Source organism: Esox lucius, chromosome 18 (assembly GCF_011004845.1).
Source record: "Esox lucius isolate fEsoLuc1 chromosome 18, fEsoLuc1.pri, whole genome shotgun sequence".
Classification (NCBI taxonomy): Eukaryota; Metazoa; Chordata; class Actinopteri; order Esociformes; family Esocidae; genus Esox; species Esox lucius.
This window is the reverse complement of record NC_047586.1, coordinates 18,755,969-18,775,440: the sequence shown is the minus strand read 5'-3', so window position 1 is coordinate 18,775,440 and position 19,472 is coordinate 18,755,969. Positions and strand designations below refer to the sequence as shown.

The following is a 19,472-nucleotide window of genomic DNA, read 5'->3' as shown; positions in this document are numbered from 1 at the left end:
TAACTTCTAGCTAACGATCACCTGCTAGCTATTAACATGGCTATTAACGAGGCTTGTTGTCTTTTAGCTAACCCATTACATTTATTTACTAATTAAATAGCTTATAAATTTAACTTACCGAAAAAAATTCAAAGATCGATTGGAAATGCCAGATCGGTTAGCACAATGTACTGCAGAACAACCCATTATGTCCGTGTGAAATGATATCAATTATAGAAATTTAGAGATTAAATGTAAAGCTCCAATCACCTCAGTCCTCCGAAGATCGCGAAAAAAGCCTGATCCTCGGCTCAGATAGCTGTCAATCACAGCTGTGAATCACGACGTCACACCACCGTATTTAGAGCATTAAATAACTAACTAAAAACCAACTTATTTTAAAAACAAACTCTTGAATTTACATTAGCGTGATTCAAACTACAGTAAATGACAGAAACCAGCTTCGGAAAAAATATATTTGAAGGGTAATTTAATTGTTTAGTTGGTCTTGCGTCCCATTGAATAACATGGGGAGGGCGGGGTTTATGACCTATACTGGGACCACTCACCAGGGGGCGATCGAGACGTTTTGGCTTCACTTTTCAGGGCTTGTGCGGCACGCTTGGCTGGCACACGTGGAGGTGTTAGCCTGCTAACTTAGGTTTGTTTAAGAAAATAATGGCCTAAATTTAATTAGAGGGATAGCTTGGATGTTGGTATAATGATGCTTCTCTATTTTGGTAAAATATGGTCTTGTGGTTTCGTAAGTGTTTTCTCTCTCCCTTGTATATGGAGTAGAATGCAGACCATGGCGAAAGTTTTAATATTAAATAACACGCTGCTTTCCATGAAGATTGGATTCGCGGCCAATATAGTCATAGCCTGCAGAAGAGGGCAAAATAGCCAAAGTCTGTTTATTCCCCAAATAGCCAAAGACTGTTTATTCACTGAATAAATAATCTGTTAAATTAGATGTCTTATTTTAAATGTTCAATTGGATTTGGTTAATTAATGTAGTTTCACTTCGTTTGTATTTACAATGATACCTGGGGTAATACTTGTGTTCTCGGAACTACGCCTGATGCTCGTTACTGGCGTTTTAAATTATAGCCTGATGGGTAGATGTGTCTGCGTTTAGAGATCAAAACCCCACAATTAACATAAAAATGAAACTGCCCCCTATACAGCACAAAGAGACCTTCTGTCTCCAGCCCCCTGATGTTATAGTCTAGGTTAGGACAATAGAATGTAAATTACTGTAACCTGGTTAAGATTTCACACCTGTATGCAAAGAACCTGTTGATCTATGACCGAGAGTTAGAGCATGTCCGTCTTCATTGGATTGGATTCGTCCAACATGTCACCATGTCAACAAAGAACCAATAAGGATGGGTTTTACTCACGAGAGTGAAAAGTAACCGCCCCTGTGGCGGGAGTATTAAAACCAATGTTCGATCTTTGTTCGGGGCGAATATTTTGTGGAAGCTCGAGGGTTAAGCAAATATTTGACCACTGCAGTGTATTTCATGTATTTTGACTTATCAATTCATATTAATAAATCATTGTGCTAAATTTCAATTTGGACCGGATCCTCGTCCTTCTTCAGAAATTCTGGTACACGTAAAATTCTTAACAGTTCCGTTCGAGTGTTCAGCCTGTTCTCACCCGTGGTAATTTCCCCTACATTAGTATGTTAGTTTTGGGATGATCAAACATTAAGTGAAAGCAAAATAAATGTTCCTCTCAATAGCTTTAATATTTACATTTATGATTTCGAATCAAATTGTAATAAGGGTGGAGACCTTAAGTCATCCAACATTGTTAATTGCTAGAACACATTTGATGTCTTCGCATGACATATGCGTGAAAGTAGCGATTTCGGCTGACTGCCACTATTTTGAATGACGTAGACATTTAAAGTTGAGTATATTCCTTAGACTTTAGGAGGTAAATTGAGTCATGATGTTTGTTTTGTTTCAACTTCGTTTAGCCGTTGCCTGTGGAAATGCTAATTTTGTTATGCTACTTTGGGAGTTGTTTCAATATGCTTCCTTCACACGAGCGACCGTGTGGTGTAATAGTTTTTTTGATTTTTGCATTTGTTTTTCTTAGATTTTGAGTTTGCGACTTTTTATTGAATGCATGTTAGAATTTTCTTTTTCATGTCCGCCCTGTAATGGTTCTGCTTTCACTTTGAGTCATTTTCCGTTGACTGTCGTGAAAGCGGGGGGGGGGGGGGGGGGGGGTTGTAAGAAATGATTATCTATGATGAAAAAGAGTTGAACTTTGAGTTCAAAGCAATTAAATAGGTACCTAAAGAAGTTACGTGAATAATCTAGTTGGTCTAATTTGGATTTTGAAAAGTATGTTATATGCAAAATCTAACATGATCATGGTTGAGTAGAATACATCTTACCATTTTGAAATGGTTTAGCAAAAACAACTAATTTGATGGGAGTGTTACTGTTCAGTTTGTTTAATATTTGATTAGAAGTAATCATATTAAATCTCATGCATTATGCAGAGAGCACATTTTGTTATTTCTTACATGTTTGAAATGGGTTGTTTCTCAAGATAACAATGTGTCCCTTAACAATGTGACTTGGAGACATTCACACTGAGATTCATCTTGTAGAGAAATTTGGCTAAATAACAGTTATGTTGGCTGACCTTCAAGATGGTGTGACATGTTTTGATTTGAAATAAGGTATTTGATCATTTATGTGAAACAATAGGGAATTTGATTGTAGTTCCGATACAACACAATCCGATGTAAATTATATAGGTGAACTGAGAATTGTTCATGGACTACTCTTTGAGAGCGGTACTTTAATGTAAGCAAACTGTCTTAACTGATGAGTTATTGGAACAGTAAGGAGAAATGTGAAATTGTGTTCTTCTGTTCTTTGTGTTGGTTGTTAAACCAACTATAGAAGAGAGTGGAATTGTTATTTTGCTACACTAACAGAAAAGAAGCACCAGAAATGTTAATGTTTTAACGATACTGTTATTGATTACAACTTTTCTAATCTATTTAGACAAAGGAAGTAGAAAGACATTGGAAATATAGGGTTTGAGCGTTTGATAGTGTGTGATTCTAATGTATCAGCAAGATGCAACAAGCTAATGTAATGGACATATTTGTGATGATGTTCTGTTCTCTAATCATTAAGGGTAATGATATTGACTGGGTCATGTTGTTAAAGAGTACTGTTTTGTTGCAGTCTACATCCTAATGAGTGAACTGTTTAGGGTTTGGTACCAAGGTTTGACATGGTATCAAGAGGCTGGATTGTCAATTTCTTTAATAATGTATTCTAACTGATTAAACGACTGAGCCTCTGTTTAGATGAGAAAAGGAATGTTGGTTGTGCTGTGGGAAAGGAAGTATGAGGTGTTGAGGTAAACATGAAGCTCCAGCAGGATGGGGGTAGATGCAGATCAATGGGTTTTAGGACAGGATAGGAGAAGATACACAACAGGGGGTAGGAAGGATAGGGAACATAGGTGGTTTTATGGTGCGACCATGTGGGTTCCTAACCCCACCTATTTCTCTATAAGTACTGAATGTATTTCCCAATGCTTTAGAGACTCCTCGAAAGATTATGTATGTAAGCGTTTGACGCGTCTCATATTTGCACATTTTAATAAAACTGTTAATTGTGCCCAGAGAATGTCGTCTCTGTACTTCCTTCTAAAAGAGTTCTGATCGATATAATTACTATCACACACTCTAATCAGCTAATTTACTCAAAACACCTGCAAAGGCCTTTAAATGGTCTCTCAGTTTAGTTCTGTAGGCTACACAATCATCGGGAAGACTGCTGACTTGACAGCTGTCCAAAAGATGACCTTGCACAAGGAGGGCAAGACACAAAAGGTCATAGCTAAAGAGGCTGGCTGTTCACAGAGCTCTGTGTCCAAGCACATTAATAGAGAGGCGAAGGGAAGGAAAAGATGTGGTGGAAAAAAGTGTACAAGCAATAGGAATAACTGCACCCTGGAGAGGAGTGTGAAACAAAACCCATTCAAAAATGTGGGGGAGATTCACAAAGAGTGGACTGCAGCTGGAGTCAGTCCTTCAAGAACCACCATGCACAGACGTATGCAAGACATGGGTTTCAGCTGTCGCATTCCTTGTGTCAAGCCACTCCTGAACAGACACAGCGTCGCCTGGGCTAAAGACAAAAAGGACTGGACTGCTGCTGAGTGGTCCAAAGTTATGTTCTCTGATGAAAGTACATTTTGCATTTCCTTTGGAAATCAAGGTCCCAGAGTCTGGAGGAAGAGAGGAGAGGCACAGAATCCACATTGCTTGAAGTCCAGTGTAAAGTTTCCACAGTCAGTGATGGTTTGGGGTGCCATGTCATCTGCTGGTGTTGGTCCACTGTGTTTTCTGAGGTCCGAGGTCAACGCAGCTGTCTACCAGGAAGTTTTAGAGCACTTCATGCTTCCTGCTGCTGACCAACTTTATGGAGATGCAGATTTCATTTTCCAACAGGACTTGGCACCTGCACACAGTGCCAAAGCTACCAGTACCTGGTTTAAGGACCATGGTATCCCTGTTCTTAATTGTCCAGCAAACTCGCCTGACCTTAACCCTATAGAAAATCTATGGGGTATTGTGAAGATGAAGATGTGATACACCAGACCCAACAATGCAGAAGAGCTGAAGGCCACTATCAGAGCAACCTGGGCTCTCATAACACCTGAGCAGTGCCACAGACTGATCTACTCCATGCCATGCCACATTGCTGCAGTAATTGAGGCAAAAGTTGCCCCAACTAAGTATTGAGTGCTGTACATGCTCATACTTTTCATGTTCATACTTTTCTGTTGGCCAACATTTCTAAAAATATTTTTTTTGTTTTGGTCTTAAGTAATATTCACATTTTTGGAGATACTGAATTTGGCATTTTCATTAATTGTCAGTTATAATCATCACAATTAAAATAAATATACATTTGAAATATATCAGTCTGTGTGTAATGAATGAATATAATATACAAGTTTAACTTTTTGAAGGGAAATACTGATATAAATCAACTTTTTGACAATATTCTAATTATATGACCAGCACCTGTATATGTTAATAAATATGTTTTTTGTCTTCCAGGTTTCCGATCATCTCTTCAGTCACAGAGGACCCATGCCAGTATGGGAGCTGCACTTGAAATTGTACTGTGCAGAGAGTGTGGGAGAACAATAGATATTGACTTTTTGACTTTTCTTATCAAACTTGTTTTTGGTTTGGATTTTGGATGGAACCTGGTAGCTAGGCTTAAAGAAAGGAATTTAAACTTATGCAAGCAGTGTTACAGGAGAAAGCAGGATGCAGAAGAAGAGCAAATGAGGGAGGAAGAGGAGAGGAAAAGGAGACAAGAGAGGAGACGGAGAGAGGAGGAGGAGACAAGACTGAGGGAGGAGGAAGAAAGGAAAAGGAGACAAGAGGAGGAGAGAAGGAGAAAGGAGGAGAAAAGATTAATGGAGGAGGAGAAGAGACAGATGGAGGAGGAGAGAAGAGAGAAGCAGGAGGAGGAGAGGAGAATAAGGGAAGTGGGGTTTAGTCTGGAAAAGACTCAGACTGAGTTGCAGGAAAAGAGGAGAAATGAGAGGAGAGCAGAGGAGGAGAGGCGTGAAACCACAGTGGTCACAGAGACATTCCAGTCACAGTGCCGCTCCCCAGAGAGCAGACAGCCAGACAGAGGATTACTCAGCATCCTGTCTCAAAAGTGTGGAATCCCTGAGGGAGACATAGATCTCCGAAGACTCCGACCCCAGCAGGTCCTGTCCCTTTCTCGCTCTCTCCGGGAGCTCCTGTTCCAGGAATGGGAGGAGCAGCCACCCCCGATGGACACACTGACTCACACTCAGGTCCTGCTCGCAGAGCTTTGTGTGATGGCGCTGGACACTCACAGCGATGCCTCTCTGGAGTGTGCTGCTGACCAGCTGCAGCTGGCAGTACAGACAGTGGGATATGCAGTGACGGTGGCAGTAGTTGAGGAAGAGGAGTGGCAATATCTCAACTTCACACAGGCCCTGTTCTTGACTTTCACTAATCTCTTTGAGGACAGGCCTGATTCCCAGCTGAGTGTCTTCTCTGTGGCTAATGAATGGAGTCAGGAAGACATCTCCTTGGAGCAGCTCTTCCTTGCCAAGTTTCTGGAGCTCCTCCTCAGAGCCCTGGAAAAGGAAACAGGCCCAGTTTTGGGTGTCCAGGAGAAGTGTCTGGAGCTGATACTAGATGCTATAGGGCAGTGGCCACTTACAGAAACCGATTCCTTTGCTGCTCTGTCTCCAGCAGTACTGGCACTTTTGGATGTTAACTGGACATCCCTGGAGGCACTGGACTTAATAGGGAGTTTAGCACAGAATAGGGTGAGCCCTAGTGGTGCGCTCTGTGTCCTAGACCTGGTGGAACGGCACAATCTGCCCTCATCCTGGAGAGACAAGCAGGGCCACTCATTAAACACCCTGCTGGAGTCAACATGTGATTTCAACACATTTTACTCTGGTTTAGACAAGGAGCTGCAGAAGGAATGCACACATAACCTGGAGTTCCTCCTTACCCAGGTGCCAGAACGACGGTGGAGTGTGATCAATACCGTGCACAAAGAAATGAAAGACAATCAGTGTGAAATTAAAGATAAAGTCAATGCAGTTATATCTCACAAAAGCCTTTACAGGGGCTCTTTGAGAGGCTCCAAATTTGGGCAAACAGAGCTGAAGATACTACTTTCCATCCTGAGCAGAGCAGTGCTCCACACACAGGGCAGGGGGCCCACAGTAGCTCAAATGGTCAGATGGTGTAACCTGGCCATTAATAACAGCGACGATGAGTTCCTCACACTGGAAAGAGACCCCTGTGTGGCAGTAATGCATGCAGCCCTGATGGTCTTTCAGGGCAGACAGGTGGGTATAGTTCTGGGCTCTCCCTCCTATAGGCCACAGGACTGGTCTTCATTCTACCAGATGCTTGGAATTAACGTGCAAACAAGCACTACTGTCCCATTAACCCAGCACTGTGAGTCGGATATTGTCTGTGGCAGCCTTGAGAGTTTTATACATGACTTCCTCCAACATGGATCTGGTCCAAGAGGGAGAGGCTTGGCACCTCTGCCTGACTGCCTCATTCTTGGACAACCTCTGTCAAACAGAGAATTATGTTTCCCCAGGCTGTCCCAAAGCTCAGAGCTTGCACATAATCTGACTGATATCCTGCACTCTCTAATGCCAACCTCAAAAAACAATGCAGATCAGTGCTTCAAGTTAATGCACACATTCCTCCACACACTCTCAACCCTCACCAAAGACATCCAGCTACCATTTGGAGAGGACATGGCGTCAATTTTCCAGCAATTCTCAAAGCAGGCCATTTGTCCGTATCAGCAGTACATGTTGAGGTTCCTGGAAACTTTCCTCAGGTCTACTTGTGACACACAGACAAAGGAAAAGTGCTATGAGCTTCTGACTGCCACAGCAGTACAGAATTGCAGTGAGGAACTCTGCATAGAATCTCTATCCAAACTATCAGACCTGGTAAGGAGTGGACGATGGGCTCCGGCAGATGCTTTGGACCTATTCATTTTCTTGGTGAAAAAGTTCAGAAAAGGGGAAAACCTTTTCACCTCGGTCCTGAAAGTGCTTCATTCCCTGGAAATCCACTGTGTCTGTCCCAGCTTCAGGGACAGAGATGGATGCTCATTGACTCAGCTGCTAGAATCTGAAGCCTCCACCACTCACCTAATTTCTCGGCTCAGAGACTCCTTGAGCACAGAGGGTGAGAAGAGCCTGGAAGACATTCTCCAAGAAATGTGTGAATCAAACAGAAGCATCACAGAGACCACACTCCAAGAGGTGAGGGGCATTCTAGCGTCTTGGCAGACTTGCAAGATTAGGACGGTCCCAAAATTTTCCAAAGGCTCCCTAAACTGTACTTTGAAGAGAGAGGAGCTGGCTGCAGTCCTGTTTGCTCTCTGCAAAGCTGTGTATGAGACACAGGGCTGGTGGCCCAGAACAACTCAGATAGTCAGCTGGTGTCTGCTGGCTCTCTCTGTCTCAGGGAGGCTGCTGCAGCTTGGAACAGGTGAGGGGAAGTCCTGTGTTGTAGCCATGTTCACAGCCTTCAGGGCTCTGCGAGGGGAGAGAGTGGATGTGCTCTCCAGCTCTCCCATTTTGTCCAAGAGAGATGCTGCTGATTGGCGTCCATTCTACAGCCTATTTGATGTCTCTGTCGACTGCAACACGGATAAAGACAAAGACGAGGATCGTAAGAGGTGCTACAGTTGTGATGTAGTCTATGGCACGGCTGAGAGCTTTGCCGCAGACTGCTTGCGCCAGAGCTTTGAAATGAAGGAGGTGAGGCCTGGCCGTGGATTTCAGTGCGTCATTGTGGATGAGGTGGACTCTCTCCTGTTAGACAAGGGAGTACAGATGACCTATCTCTCTACTGATGTAGCTCCTATGCAGCACCTAAATATTGTGCTGGCCATGATCTGGGGTATCGTCAGCCAGTACGGTCTGGTGCCAACAGGCACGGGAACCATGATCCGAGGCCCCGTCCTGCCTTTTCACAAAGCCCTGTTTGACTCTGTGGAGACTGAAGATGGTGTGGAGCCACTCACATTCTTACAGCGGGCAGAGAACAGTGGGTTGATACCCAATGGCTTCTGCAAGGACTGTGACTCTACAAAGAAACTAACAGAGAAATTAAAGACAGTGTCCCAGGACACAATGCTGCAGTTTTTCCACTTGCCTGAGAAGGGGTTTAAAAGTTCATCACTTTATAAGTTCATCACTTACACTCAAGACCAGCGAGGAACCCTGCTGCATCACTCAGACAATGACAGGGAAAGTGAGGGAGAAAAAAATGATCACAAGGTATTTTTCTTGGTTCTGGATGAAGGCCTGTGCTGTGCTCTGTATGAGGATGAGGAGACCCTCTGTGACGCCATTGTGGAGGGTGTGAAAGATCGGCTGCAGTTTAGCGCATGTAATCCAGACAAGAATGATAAATGTCAATGTGGAGCAGATAAACACAAAACCAGAGTCCCTGGGTTCCTAAAAGAGCTGGTGGAAAAGAATCTAAGGGTTTGGGTTCAAAATGCCTTCCTGGCCGTCAAGGTGCAGGAGGGTCAGGAGTACATAGTAGATGGGGAACAAATTCTCCCGGTGGATTATAGCTGCACCGGTATCGTTGAGCGCAACAAGAAGTGGGGAAATGGCCTGCAGCAGTTCCTGGAGATGAAACACCAAACCAAGCTGAGCTGCATGTCCATCATTACCAACTACCTCTCCAACGTGGCCTTCTTCAGGCAGTACGGGGGCCAGGTGTACGGCACCACTGGGACTTTGGGGACACAGTCAGAGATCGATCTGCTGCAGGAGCTCTACCCAGGCCTCTCCACCTGTGAGATTCCATCCTTCAACCGGAAAAAGCTGTCTGAGGTCAAGGGGGTGCTGGAGAGCAATGTGGATAAGTGGAGGGAGAGGATTTGCTCCTCTGTCTTGGAGCAGACTCGTCCAACCTCCTATCGAGATGGAAGGGCAGCACTGGTCATCTGTGAGTCTATCAACCAAGCAATGGACATCCACAAGGCTCTCAAAGAGCAGGGGAGTGAGAAACAGCTCAGTCTCTATACCAACAGCAACCAGGACAACTCCAGCATCACAAGCCAGCTTCTCCGACCTGGGGATGTGATCGTGGCCACTAACTTGGCAGGTCGTGGAACAGACCTGCTTGTCTCCAAAGAGGTGAATGGGGCCGGGGGACTGTTTGTAGTCGTCACCTTCCTGCCTGATAACGCCCGAGTGGAGATGCAGGCTTTCGGGCGCACGGCTAGGAAAGGGAGCCCTGGCTCGGCGCAGCTCATCATCTGCTCTGCACATCTGCAGGAGCCCCTGAGAAATGCGTCCACACTCCAGGATGCCAGAGCAGCTAGAGACTCACTGGCCATGGATCAGGTATCCCGTGTCCTGCAGGATGATATCCCTGAGATCTCCCTCAGAGAGGAGCTCTTTTCCCAATATTGCCAGATTCTCAAAGGGATCTACCAGCCCTTTTCCAATTCATCGTTAGGCAACTTAGACATCTACAACAGCAAGCGCAGGGTGACATTGGCAGTGCTGAACGAGTACTGGGGGATTTGGCTGCTGAGAAAATCGGATGAGATTGAAAAGTTGGAAAAATCTCAGCTGATGAAGAGCCTGGAGACTGATATAAAACGCGCCCATCAGCAGTCCCAAGAAAACCTCTCTCCCTGTTCTAGCATCTACCATTTCATCAAGTTTGGAAACAAATTACTCGGTGAAAATAAACTGAAGGAGAGCGCAGAGCTGTACAGTAGTGCCATAGAGCTGGATAGATGCTGGGCTGCTATTGCGCTCTATAAACGTGCTTACTGCACTCTGAGGCAAAAACAAAAAGACTGTATGGAAAATGCATCAAAAGACTTGGAGAAGGCCTTGGTTTCTGTGGAACTGTTTTTAGAACAATGCACAATAACCCAGCAACTGGTGAGCCTGTCAGATAGAGACTCTGGGAAGACCAAGAGTGCCTTCCAGAAACAGATGCAGGTCAGGATACAAGTGCTCACATACTTCCACAATAACATCAGCAGAGCAATGGAGAAGCTTGAGTTGATCAAACAGGATAAAGAAGAAGCCCTTGTTGATGAAAGCTCTGTCTTCAATCTGGTCGAGGATCCCAATGACGATGTTCACCAAGAGCTGTATGAGTTTTACAAGCTGGGTATGGAGATGGTGTTTTCAGTGAAGCAGAAGCCCAGATTCTGCTGGAAAGGCCTAGCTGTATTCTTCCTGGGGGTGGCTCAGATTGTGGGGGGGGTCCTCCTCACTGCATTCACTGGTGGGGTGCTGCTACAAGTGGGGTTCCAGTACATCAGTGATGGGATATCAGACTGCATCACTGGTGTGGAAGCCATGATCACAGGAACTTTCAGCTGGGCCTCCTGGGCTATCAGCAAAGCTGTGTCCCTGGCTGTCTCACTCATTGGCTTTGGAGTGGGAAAACTGATCTCCAAGGGCTGGAGAGCCAGCAAAAATGCCATTAGTGGCTTTGGAAAAAAGCTCACCTCTCTTCCGAAACTAATCTCTAACCAGGCCAAGGGTGGACTGCAGGCAGTCATGAGAGAAAATGTGAAAAACACTTTGAAATATGTTGGGAAGGAGGTTGTCCAGCAAACTGTAATGTATGGAGTGGGAAAAGTAGAGGAGAAAATTATTGATGAAATCACTAATGAAATTAAAGAAGTTGTCAAAACCACAGTCTTGGACAAGTGTAAAGACAGTATTGGCTGCCAACCAATGGGACCCTTGGTCGACAGGATGGTGCTTGTGCACATTGAAGAGCAAGGATACCTCAGTGACCTTCTAGATGAACCAGAGAAAAGATCACGGATGAAAAGGATTTTTACAGATATCTGTGAAAAGGTTCTGAGGTCTCACTGTGCAGGCCTGGGCTGGCAAAATCGTCTGCATTCATCCCTTCAGAGTGTCATTAAAAGAGTTGCACAGGAGAATAATGGAAAGATGAGAGCAGTTTGTAAAGCAATTCAGGCAGCTCACATGGGAGGTCTCTGTGTCGATGCAATTTATTCAGCCAAAGAAGTTGCCAATGAATTCAACAGTGCATTCTTGGAGGAGCTGCAGAAAAGAGTGAAAGAGCTTTATGGAAAGAGAGGAACAGATGAAAGTAAAATAGAAGAGAAAAGAAAAAATATTTGTGGCAATGACATGGTGAAATTAAATGCATTTAAAACAGAGGTGGCCGAAGTGATGGCTTCTTGTCTGGCTGAAACAGTATTCCAGGTTTTTCACCAGAAATTCTCCAGCCACTTGGTTGGGCTCGCTCAAGAACAAATAAATGGCTACATTGGTGGGTTCATTTCCAAACGTCTGATGACTGATAGGACAAAAGAGAAGCTGGTAGGAGGCCTGAACAGCAGTTACATAGCCAATGCCCCACTAAGAAGGAAATCCAATAAACTTTCAAAAGTGGAAGATCAACGTTTGGCAGAAACATACGCAGAGGAAATGAGGCCGCAAAGCACATTCCCTCATGATTACAATCCAGCCACCATCCTGGAGGCCAGGTTACTGGCTGAAGAAAGCGGGAAGACTGTTGTTATTTACATCACAAACAGGCAAGGACAGAAAATGAAAATGTCTGTGGTTCATCCCAGCCAGAGCTCCAATCAGGGCAGTGTGAACCTACTGTACCATCCCAGTAGTGAGCGTTATCCCCAGGGTCACTACGACGCTCTGCACAATGACCAGGTTGTGCCGGTCTCTGGCGAGGGGAACAATTGCATGTTCCAGGCGTTCGCTCGTGGCTTAGACCCTGATGCCTCTGATGAACAGATCCACTCCAGGGCCTCCCAGCTGAGGCAGCAAGGGGCAGATATGGTCCTGAAGGAGCCGAACAAGTGGGTGCCGCTTATCAAGTGCAGACAGAGGGCACTGGAGATACGGGGAGGCAGCTGGTTCATGGCAAAAGGGGGGATGGATAACCCAGAAAATTGGGGTTTGGTTGATACCTACTATAACAACCGGAAACTACTGCAAGGTGTCAGTGTTAGTAAAAATATCCATGCTGACCACCAGCCAGCAGTTGACAGTATCTTACTTGCTTACAAAATGGATCCTGAAAGCAACCTGGCAAAGTCACTGATAGAGATAGGAACCAATAAACCGTTCACCAGTGACTCCCTAAAGAATCTGAAAAAACAGCATGGACAGCACCTTATAACTGTCACACTGCCTGATCAATTACACAGGAGTTGCCTCACCAATTTAAAAGAATTTAGAACTCTACAAGCTCAATACATTAGCAGTAATGATGTGGAGGGCTTTTTAAAGATGTCTGTCCTGGCTGCCTCACCAGACCTAATGTGTCTCCGGAATAACACTCTGGTGAATACACAGGCGATGAAGAATTACAAAGCTATGTACCAAAACAGCAGTAAGAAGCTAATTGACCAATGGGCAGTTAAACTTGAAGGCAGAGGTTTCCAAGTACAGCGGGAGGTACAAAACGTGAAAAGCTGGCTTGGTGGGACAATAGAAAAGAACGATGCTCATTACAAAGCAGCTTTGAATACTATAAAGCCGAAGGTAGGATTTCATTATTATTTTGTAAATAATATTGTGAATAGCTGCTATGTTGTTAGCTAGAAATGTGTGTGAATTTTCCCATTTATCTGTCTCACTCTGAAATTAGACATTCCTGACTTTTTACTCAATCTACCAACATCTAACTCTAATCCTACCCATCTACCTGTATTCTGACTGATTGATCTAACTCTCCTTGTAGCCAGCTACCTGTTTACTGATTGTCCTAACTCTATTCGTAGTTATCTCCCTATATACTGATGAATCTAACTCTACTCGTAGTTATCTCCCTATATACTGATTAATCTAACTCTACTCGTAGTTATCTCCCTATATACTGATGAATCTAACTCTACTCCTAGTTTTTCTACCAATATACTGATTAATCTAACTCTACTCCTGTTTATCTACCTATATAATGATGAATCTAACTCTACACCTGGTTATCTACTCAACCAATATACTGATGAATCTACATCTACTCCTAGTTATATACCCAATATACTGATGAATCTACCTCTACTCCTAGTTATATACCCATAATACTGATGAATCTAACTCTACTCCTAGTTTTTCTACCAATATTCTGATGAATCTAACTCTACTGCTGTCTATCAACCTATATAATGATTAATCTAACTCTACTTACTAGTTATCTACCTATACAATGATGAATCTAACTCTACTTCTAGTTATATACCCATATACTGATGAATCTAACTCTACTCCTAGTTATATACCCATATGCTGATGAATCTACCTCTACTCCTAGTTATATACCCATATACTGATGAATCTACCTCTACTCCTAGTTATATACCCATATACTGATGAATCTAACTCTACTCCTAGTTATATACCCATATGCTGATGAATCTACCTCTACTCCTAGTAATATACCCATATACTGATGAATCTAACTGTACTCCTAGTTATATACCCATATACTGATGAATCTAGCTCTACTTCTAGTTATATACCCATATACTGATGAATCTACCTCTACTCCTAGTTATATACCCATATACTGATGAATCTACCTCTACTCCTAGTTATCTACTCAACCAATATTCTGATGATTCTAACTCTACTCCTAGTTATATACCCATATACTGATGAATCTACCTCTACTCCTAGTTATCTACCCATATACTGATGAATCTAACTCTACTCCTAGTTATCTCAAGATGTTAAACCGACTTGTAGTATCCCCTTAGTGAGTTTCATGCATTGCTCTAAATGCAAAATGTTGTTTTTACATGCTAAACCACACCAGGTTTACACACACATACACAAAGTCTTTCAACTTTCTTTTTTTTCAGAATCAGAATTCTGCTAGAAACAATAACCAGACCAAGGTAAGAATAATGTTGTTTGTTCTATTTGAAAGTTATTTCCATTGTCATTATTATTCCATGTCTGTTAGAATATTTTTCAACCTATCAAGCTAAGAGACCAAACTTTTTTCTGTGTTCCTCTCCTTTTTTGCAATTAAATTCAAGTCAGAACAATTGTACTAACAATTGTACTAAGCACAAATTATTTCAAAATTGCAAAAGCAAGCTCCAGTAATATTAGTAGAATTATTTATACAGTAGTATAATTGCTATTAGTGTTGATTTTACTATTACTATTTTTTTTGTTAATATTATTATTGTCCAGTAATTAAATACAACAAACTTAATTAGTGACAACAAACACTTACATACACAAGAAGTCACACACACACATACACACACACACGCACACACACACAGTAACACACACAGTGATAACACATCTTTCAACTTTTCTTTCTTAATGTTTCAGATGAATAAATCTACTTTAAATTGCCAGAACCAGGTAAGAATGATGGCTACTCAATGATTTCAAATAATTTTCACCTTTGCCATTTACCCTGTCTTCTCTTGTTACAACTTCCAACAGAAACCAACATTGAAGTAAAGGAAGAGATTCATGCAATCCATCATTATGTGGACTTCTATATGGACTCTTTCCTGTTCCAAAAAGTCTTTGCACTGTGCCCAACACCCGTTTCCTAGTCCTACTTATCTTTAATCCTCTGAAAAATATTGCCACCTCCAGGCCAGTGTTGAGAACTACAGTCATGAATGTCTTATTTGTAAAATGCTTTTGATGAAGTGGAACTGGAAAAATAACTATCAACACTCAATCTGCGTTTGAATCCTGAATGGCTACATCTCCAGCTTCGGCCATTCCCCTTTTTGCTTCTATTGTTATTTGCTTTTCAGTTATACAGTGCCACTTCAGTAACGTTTCAATAGCGCCAACTAAGATCAGATTAGATTCAACTTGGACAATGAACAGTACAAGTACAGTATAATGAAATGCAGTTTGCATCTAACCAGAAGTGCAATTAGAAGAGGGCAGAAAATATAAAGTATTAAGTATAATGTATATTACAAGTGTAATGTATAAATGTGCAATGAAGGCAAATGCAATTACAAATGGCAATTCTAAATGTGCAATGAAGGCAATTGAAGGTGCATGTGCAACTGAAATGCAGGAATAGCAGCAATGAGGTTCCAGAGGTAGATTTGTACATGTATCAACTGAATAATTCGTCATTATACTTTGCAAAGCTGTGTCAGTCAGAGAGAAAATGACAAGTATTATTTATAATGTATGTTGCAAGTGGGATATATCGATGTGCAATGAAGGCAAATGCAATTACAAATGGCAATTCTAAATGTGCAATGAAGGCAATTGAAGGTGCATGTGCAACTGAAATGCAGGAATAGCAGCAATGAGGTTCCAGAGGTAGATTTGTACATGTATCAACTGAATAATTCGTCAATATACTTTGCAAAGCTGTGTCAGTCAGAGAGAAAATTACAAGTATTATTTATAATGTATGTTGCAAGTGGGATATATCGATGTGCAATGAAGGCAAATGCAATTACAAATGGCAATTCTAAATGTGCAATGAAGGACATTGAAGGTGCATGTGCAACTGAAATGCAGGCATAGCAGCAATGAGGTTCCCAAGGTAGACACTTGTGTAGCAACTGAAAAACGCCCTTATCAGACTTTGTAAAGGAGTGTCAGACTCCAGTAGTACCAGGGAGTAGTGCCACAAGGTCCCTGAGCGACAGTGCTAAGAGGTGGGCGGGTGGGTATGGTTAGTGATGGGTGCAGAGTTCAGCAGGGTTACAGTAGTAGGGAAGAAACTGTTCCTGAGCCTGCTGGTGTGGGAACAAAGAGACCTGTACCACTTGCCTGATGGGAGGAGGGCAAACAGTTTGTGGCATGGATGTGAAAGGTCCCTGGTGATGCCGCGTGCCCTATTCAGATATCGCTTGCACTGGAGTTCTACGATGGTTGTGAGCTGGGCACCAATGAGGTGCTGGGCTGTTTCCACCACCCGTTGCAGGGACTTCTGGTCGGCCACGTAGCATCCGCCAAACCACACTGTGGGAATGCTCTCGATTGTGAAGCAGTAAAAGTCACAAGGATCTTGGGAGACAGGCAGGCCTTCTTGAGCCTCCTTAAAGAGTGCAGGCGCTGCTTTGCCTTTTTGACCCGGGTTGAGGTTTTGAGGGTCAAGGAGAGGTCCTCGGAGATGTGGTCACCCTGGAATTTTAAGCTGGCCACACGCTCCAGCTCAGTGCCATCGATGAGATCTGTGGCATAACTGCCTTTAAACTTCCTGTTATCCACAATGTGCTCTCTGGTTTTCTTTGGTTAATGGCCAGATTATTGTCAGCGCATCATGCCGCCAGGCATTTGACCTCCTCCCTGTGACCTCATCCCTTTTGAACCCATAGCGGCTGTCTATTGCAACGACGCAAATGGCCTGGTGTCTTCAACAATAGTTTTTGTGCAAATATCAAAGTATATTTCAATATTTAAAGTTTTATACATTTTTGTCTAGCGCTAAAGCCCCCACAGCCTTTCACTTTTTGTTGTTGTTTGGTGAAAAAGAATTAGAAACATCGTTGCTTTATTAGTGTTAATGATGTCAGGGTAACTAACATAAATAGTCACAGCGAGTAAATGTTTGGGGATGTTTGATGCAGTGAAATTTTTGTAATATCTTTACGATGACAACTCTGTTGTGTTTACGTGATGGGCAAGCACATCAACTGTGGAGCTCAAATGATTGTAATTGATTTGTAATGGGAAGAGTTGCAGTGTTTAGGCTTTTTTATTCGGCTAGCAAGTTTTCATGTGTTTCTTCTGATTTAAATGTTTCTATTTTATATATAGAAATTGCCCCAGCTGCTTGTCCTAGCTAACTACTCAGCCAACTGTCAGACCATCTAGAAAAACTGTGGCCGCAAATGTTTGCTTAGCCTGCAAAGCAACGAGATGTCACTTTCACTAGCTAGCTATGCGTTGTGGTGGTAATGTTGTTCTATGCTGAGAACTCTTGATCGTGATGATATCCTGAATCTGCATAAAGATGTGTTTTCACTTATCTATACAAAGTAATGTCTTGAGGTTTGTGTGCCTGTCACATCCTGGCTATGCCCCTAGCCATCTCTGCGCTGGGCTCGGGCCATAGTCAGGACCAGACAGAAAGGGGTGCCTCTAGGCACCTCTAGTGCCATTTTGTTCTCTCCAATTGGAGGTAGGTGTAAATTGTTGCATCCAATTGGGGAACCTATTTATGTTCTATGTTTGTCCACACCTGGTGTGGATCATTGTGTTTGTGCTACCTGTGCAACGTGATCGGTTGCTGACTTGCTTTTGGTTTTCTCATTAAACCATGGATTACCACGACTACGTGTCTGTGCCTGTGTCCTGCCTTCACAACCGTGACAGTCCATTATGGTTACTTTCTGATCACATGAGCTTTTTGAGCTTGAATCATTGCTGGCTCAATCATAAAGAGAGTTGTTGTGTTTAGTTTTATGTTGTCAGCAAAGTATTTCTTGTGACTACCCATGTCATTCAATTAGAAACTACCCCAGCTGCTTGCTGTAGCTAGATAGCTATCTAGGTTAGCTAAATAAGTTGTGTGGTGGAAAATTTTATGATTGTGTCTATAATGGGAAAAGATTTATATAATTCCAAGTTACAAGAATGCGATATCAAATTAAATACCAGTATGTGCCCTATAAAACAAAATAAACTTATAACTGCAATTTGTTCTTGTTTCTTTTGCTGTCTGTTAGAAATTATGATTTTCTTTCATTCCAATTAATCTCCAAAAGCATTCAAGATTTCTGTTGGAATCTAAAGGGTTAAAAAGGCTTTACTCTTTCAGACGTGCTTCTACAAAAAGTCTTAATGATAAATGTTGAAGATTGATGTGCTACAGTATGTCCTGTTTCCATTTGTTTATAGTAGGGTACCAAGCCTTTTATTTCTGCAAAATTATGTAAGTCATGTTACAAGTCAGCTGCAATGTACTTTCTTTAAGAGAGAGCAGTCAGCACACAGGACTAATGCTGCTCAAGATTATCTGATTGACAGTTCTGGTTACCTAGTGATGAAGGTTAGTCTGTGTTCAAATCGCCTTGACTGAAATAGTATGGTTCATAACACCAATCAAATCTTTTTTTTTTTTAAATACAATCAATTGCATTAAGAGCCATAGAGAGAGAGTGGAATACAAAGCCAGCAATATGACCAGTTTAAACTCCTCTGATTTGTATTCTATTGAGTTGACTGGATCCTGGTTTTATGGACAAAGAATCAATAGCCTTTCCTTTACAGGGCAGGTTGTGCATTTCAATGAGAGTACAACTTTGCCTTAACTCATATGTATAATGTAACTGTCTTGAGATCATAACCTGCTATATATTTCTTTAACAATTTAAACATTATTCATTATGCAATGCTGCAAAACTATATATTTTTTTTATTACATACACATAGGGCTCAGATGTTACATTTCCTCTGACAAAAACATTTTGACAACACTGCTGGTCATGCTTCCAAATATTTAATCAGCATCTTGTGAGCAACATTAAGCAAACACTTCTGGGTCACAAAGAAAATTGAAGATTTCAAAATAAAAGACGCCAACGTATAACGTCAAAACTGATATAAATTGAATTCAATAATTGTTTAAGAAAATGTGCCTCTCATAACATTGACAACAATTAATGATAATAATTATAATAAAAATTGTTCATATTTAGAGTAATTTCAATAAAAAGCGTGTATTAAAATGTATTATGAGGCAATATGTATTTGATATACAGTCATTTGCATTGTGGCCAATGGAATGGGTAGAGTAAAACCTCAGGAACTGTTGCAATTACATAGTACCCCTTGACTTTTTTTGTGCATATTTTCACTCTACAGTTACCTGATCAATTCCTACAATATATTCACTGCGGCGTATAGAATAGTTCTTTCTCTATCAGTCAATATGTATTCCATGTACA

General features: G+C 42.1%; 1 protein-coding gene across 1 annotated transcript; it reads left to right on the top strand.

Annotated features, from left to right (window-relative positions):
- Positions 1-5,480: 5,480 nt before the first annotated feature.
- On the top strand, positions 5,481-15,481 carry LOC117593307. Its single transcript, XM_034287929.1, has 4 exons — positions 5,481-13,113; positions 14,433-14,468; positions 14,920-14,952; positions 15,037-15,481. The coding sequence occupies exons 1-4, from the start codon at positions 5,485-5,487 to the stop codon at positions 15,052-15,054; spliced, it is 7,716 nt and encodes a 2,571-aa protein (XP_034143820.1). The 5' UTR covers positions 5,481-5,484; the 3' UTR covers positions 15,055-15,481.
- The last annotated feature ends 3,991 nt before the right edge of the window (positions 15,482-19,472 follow it).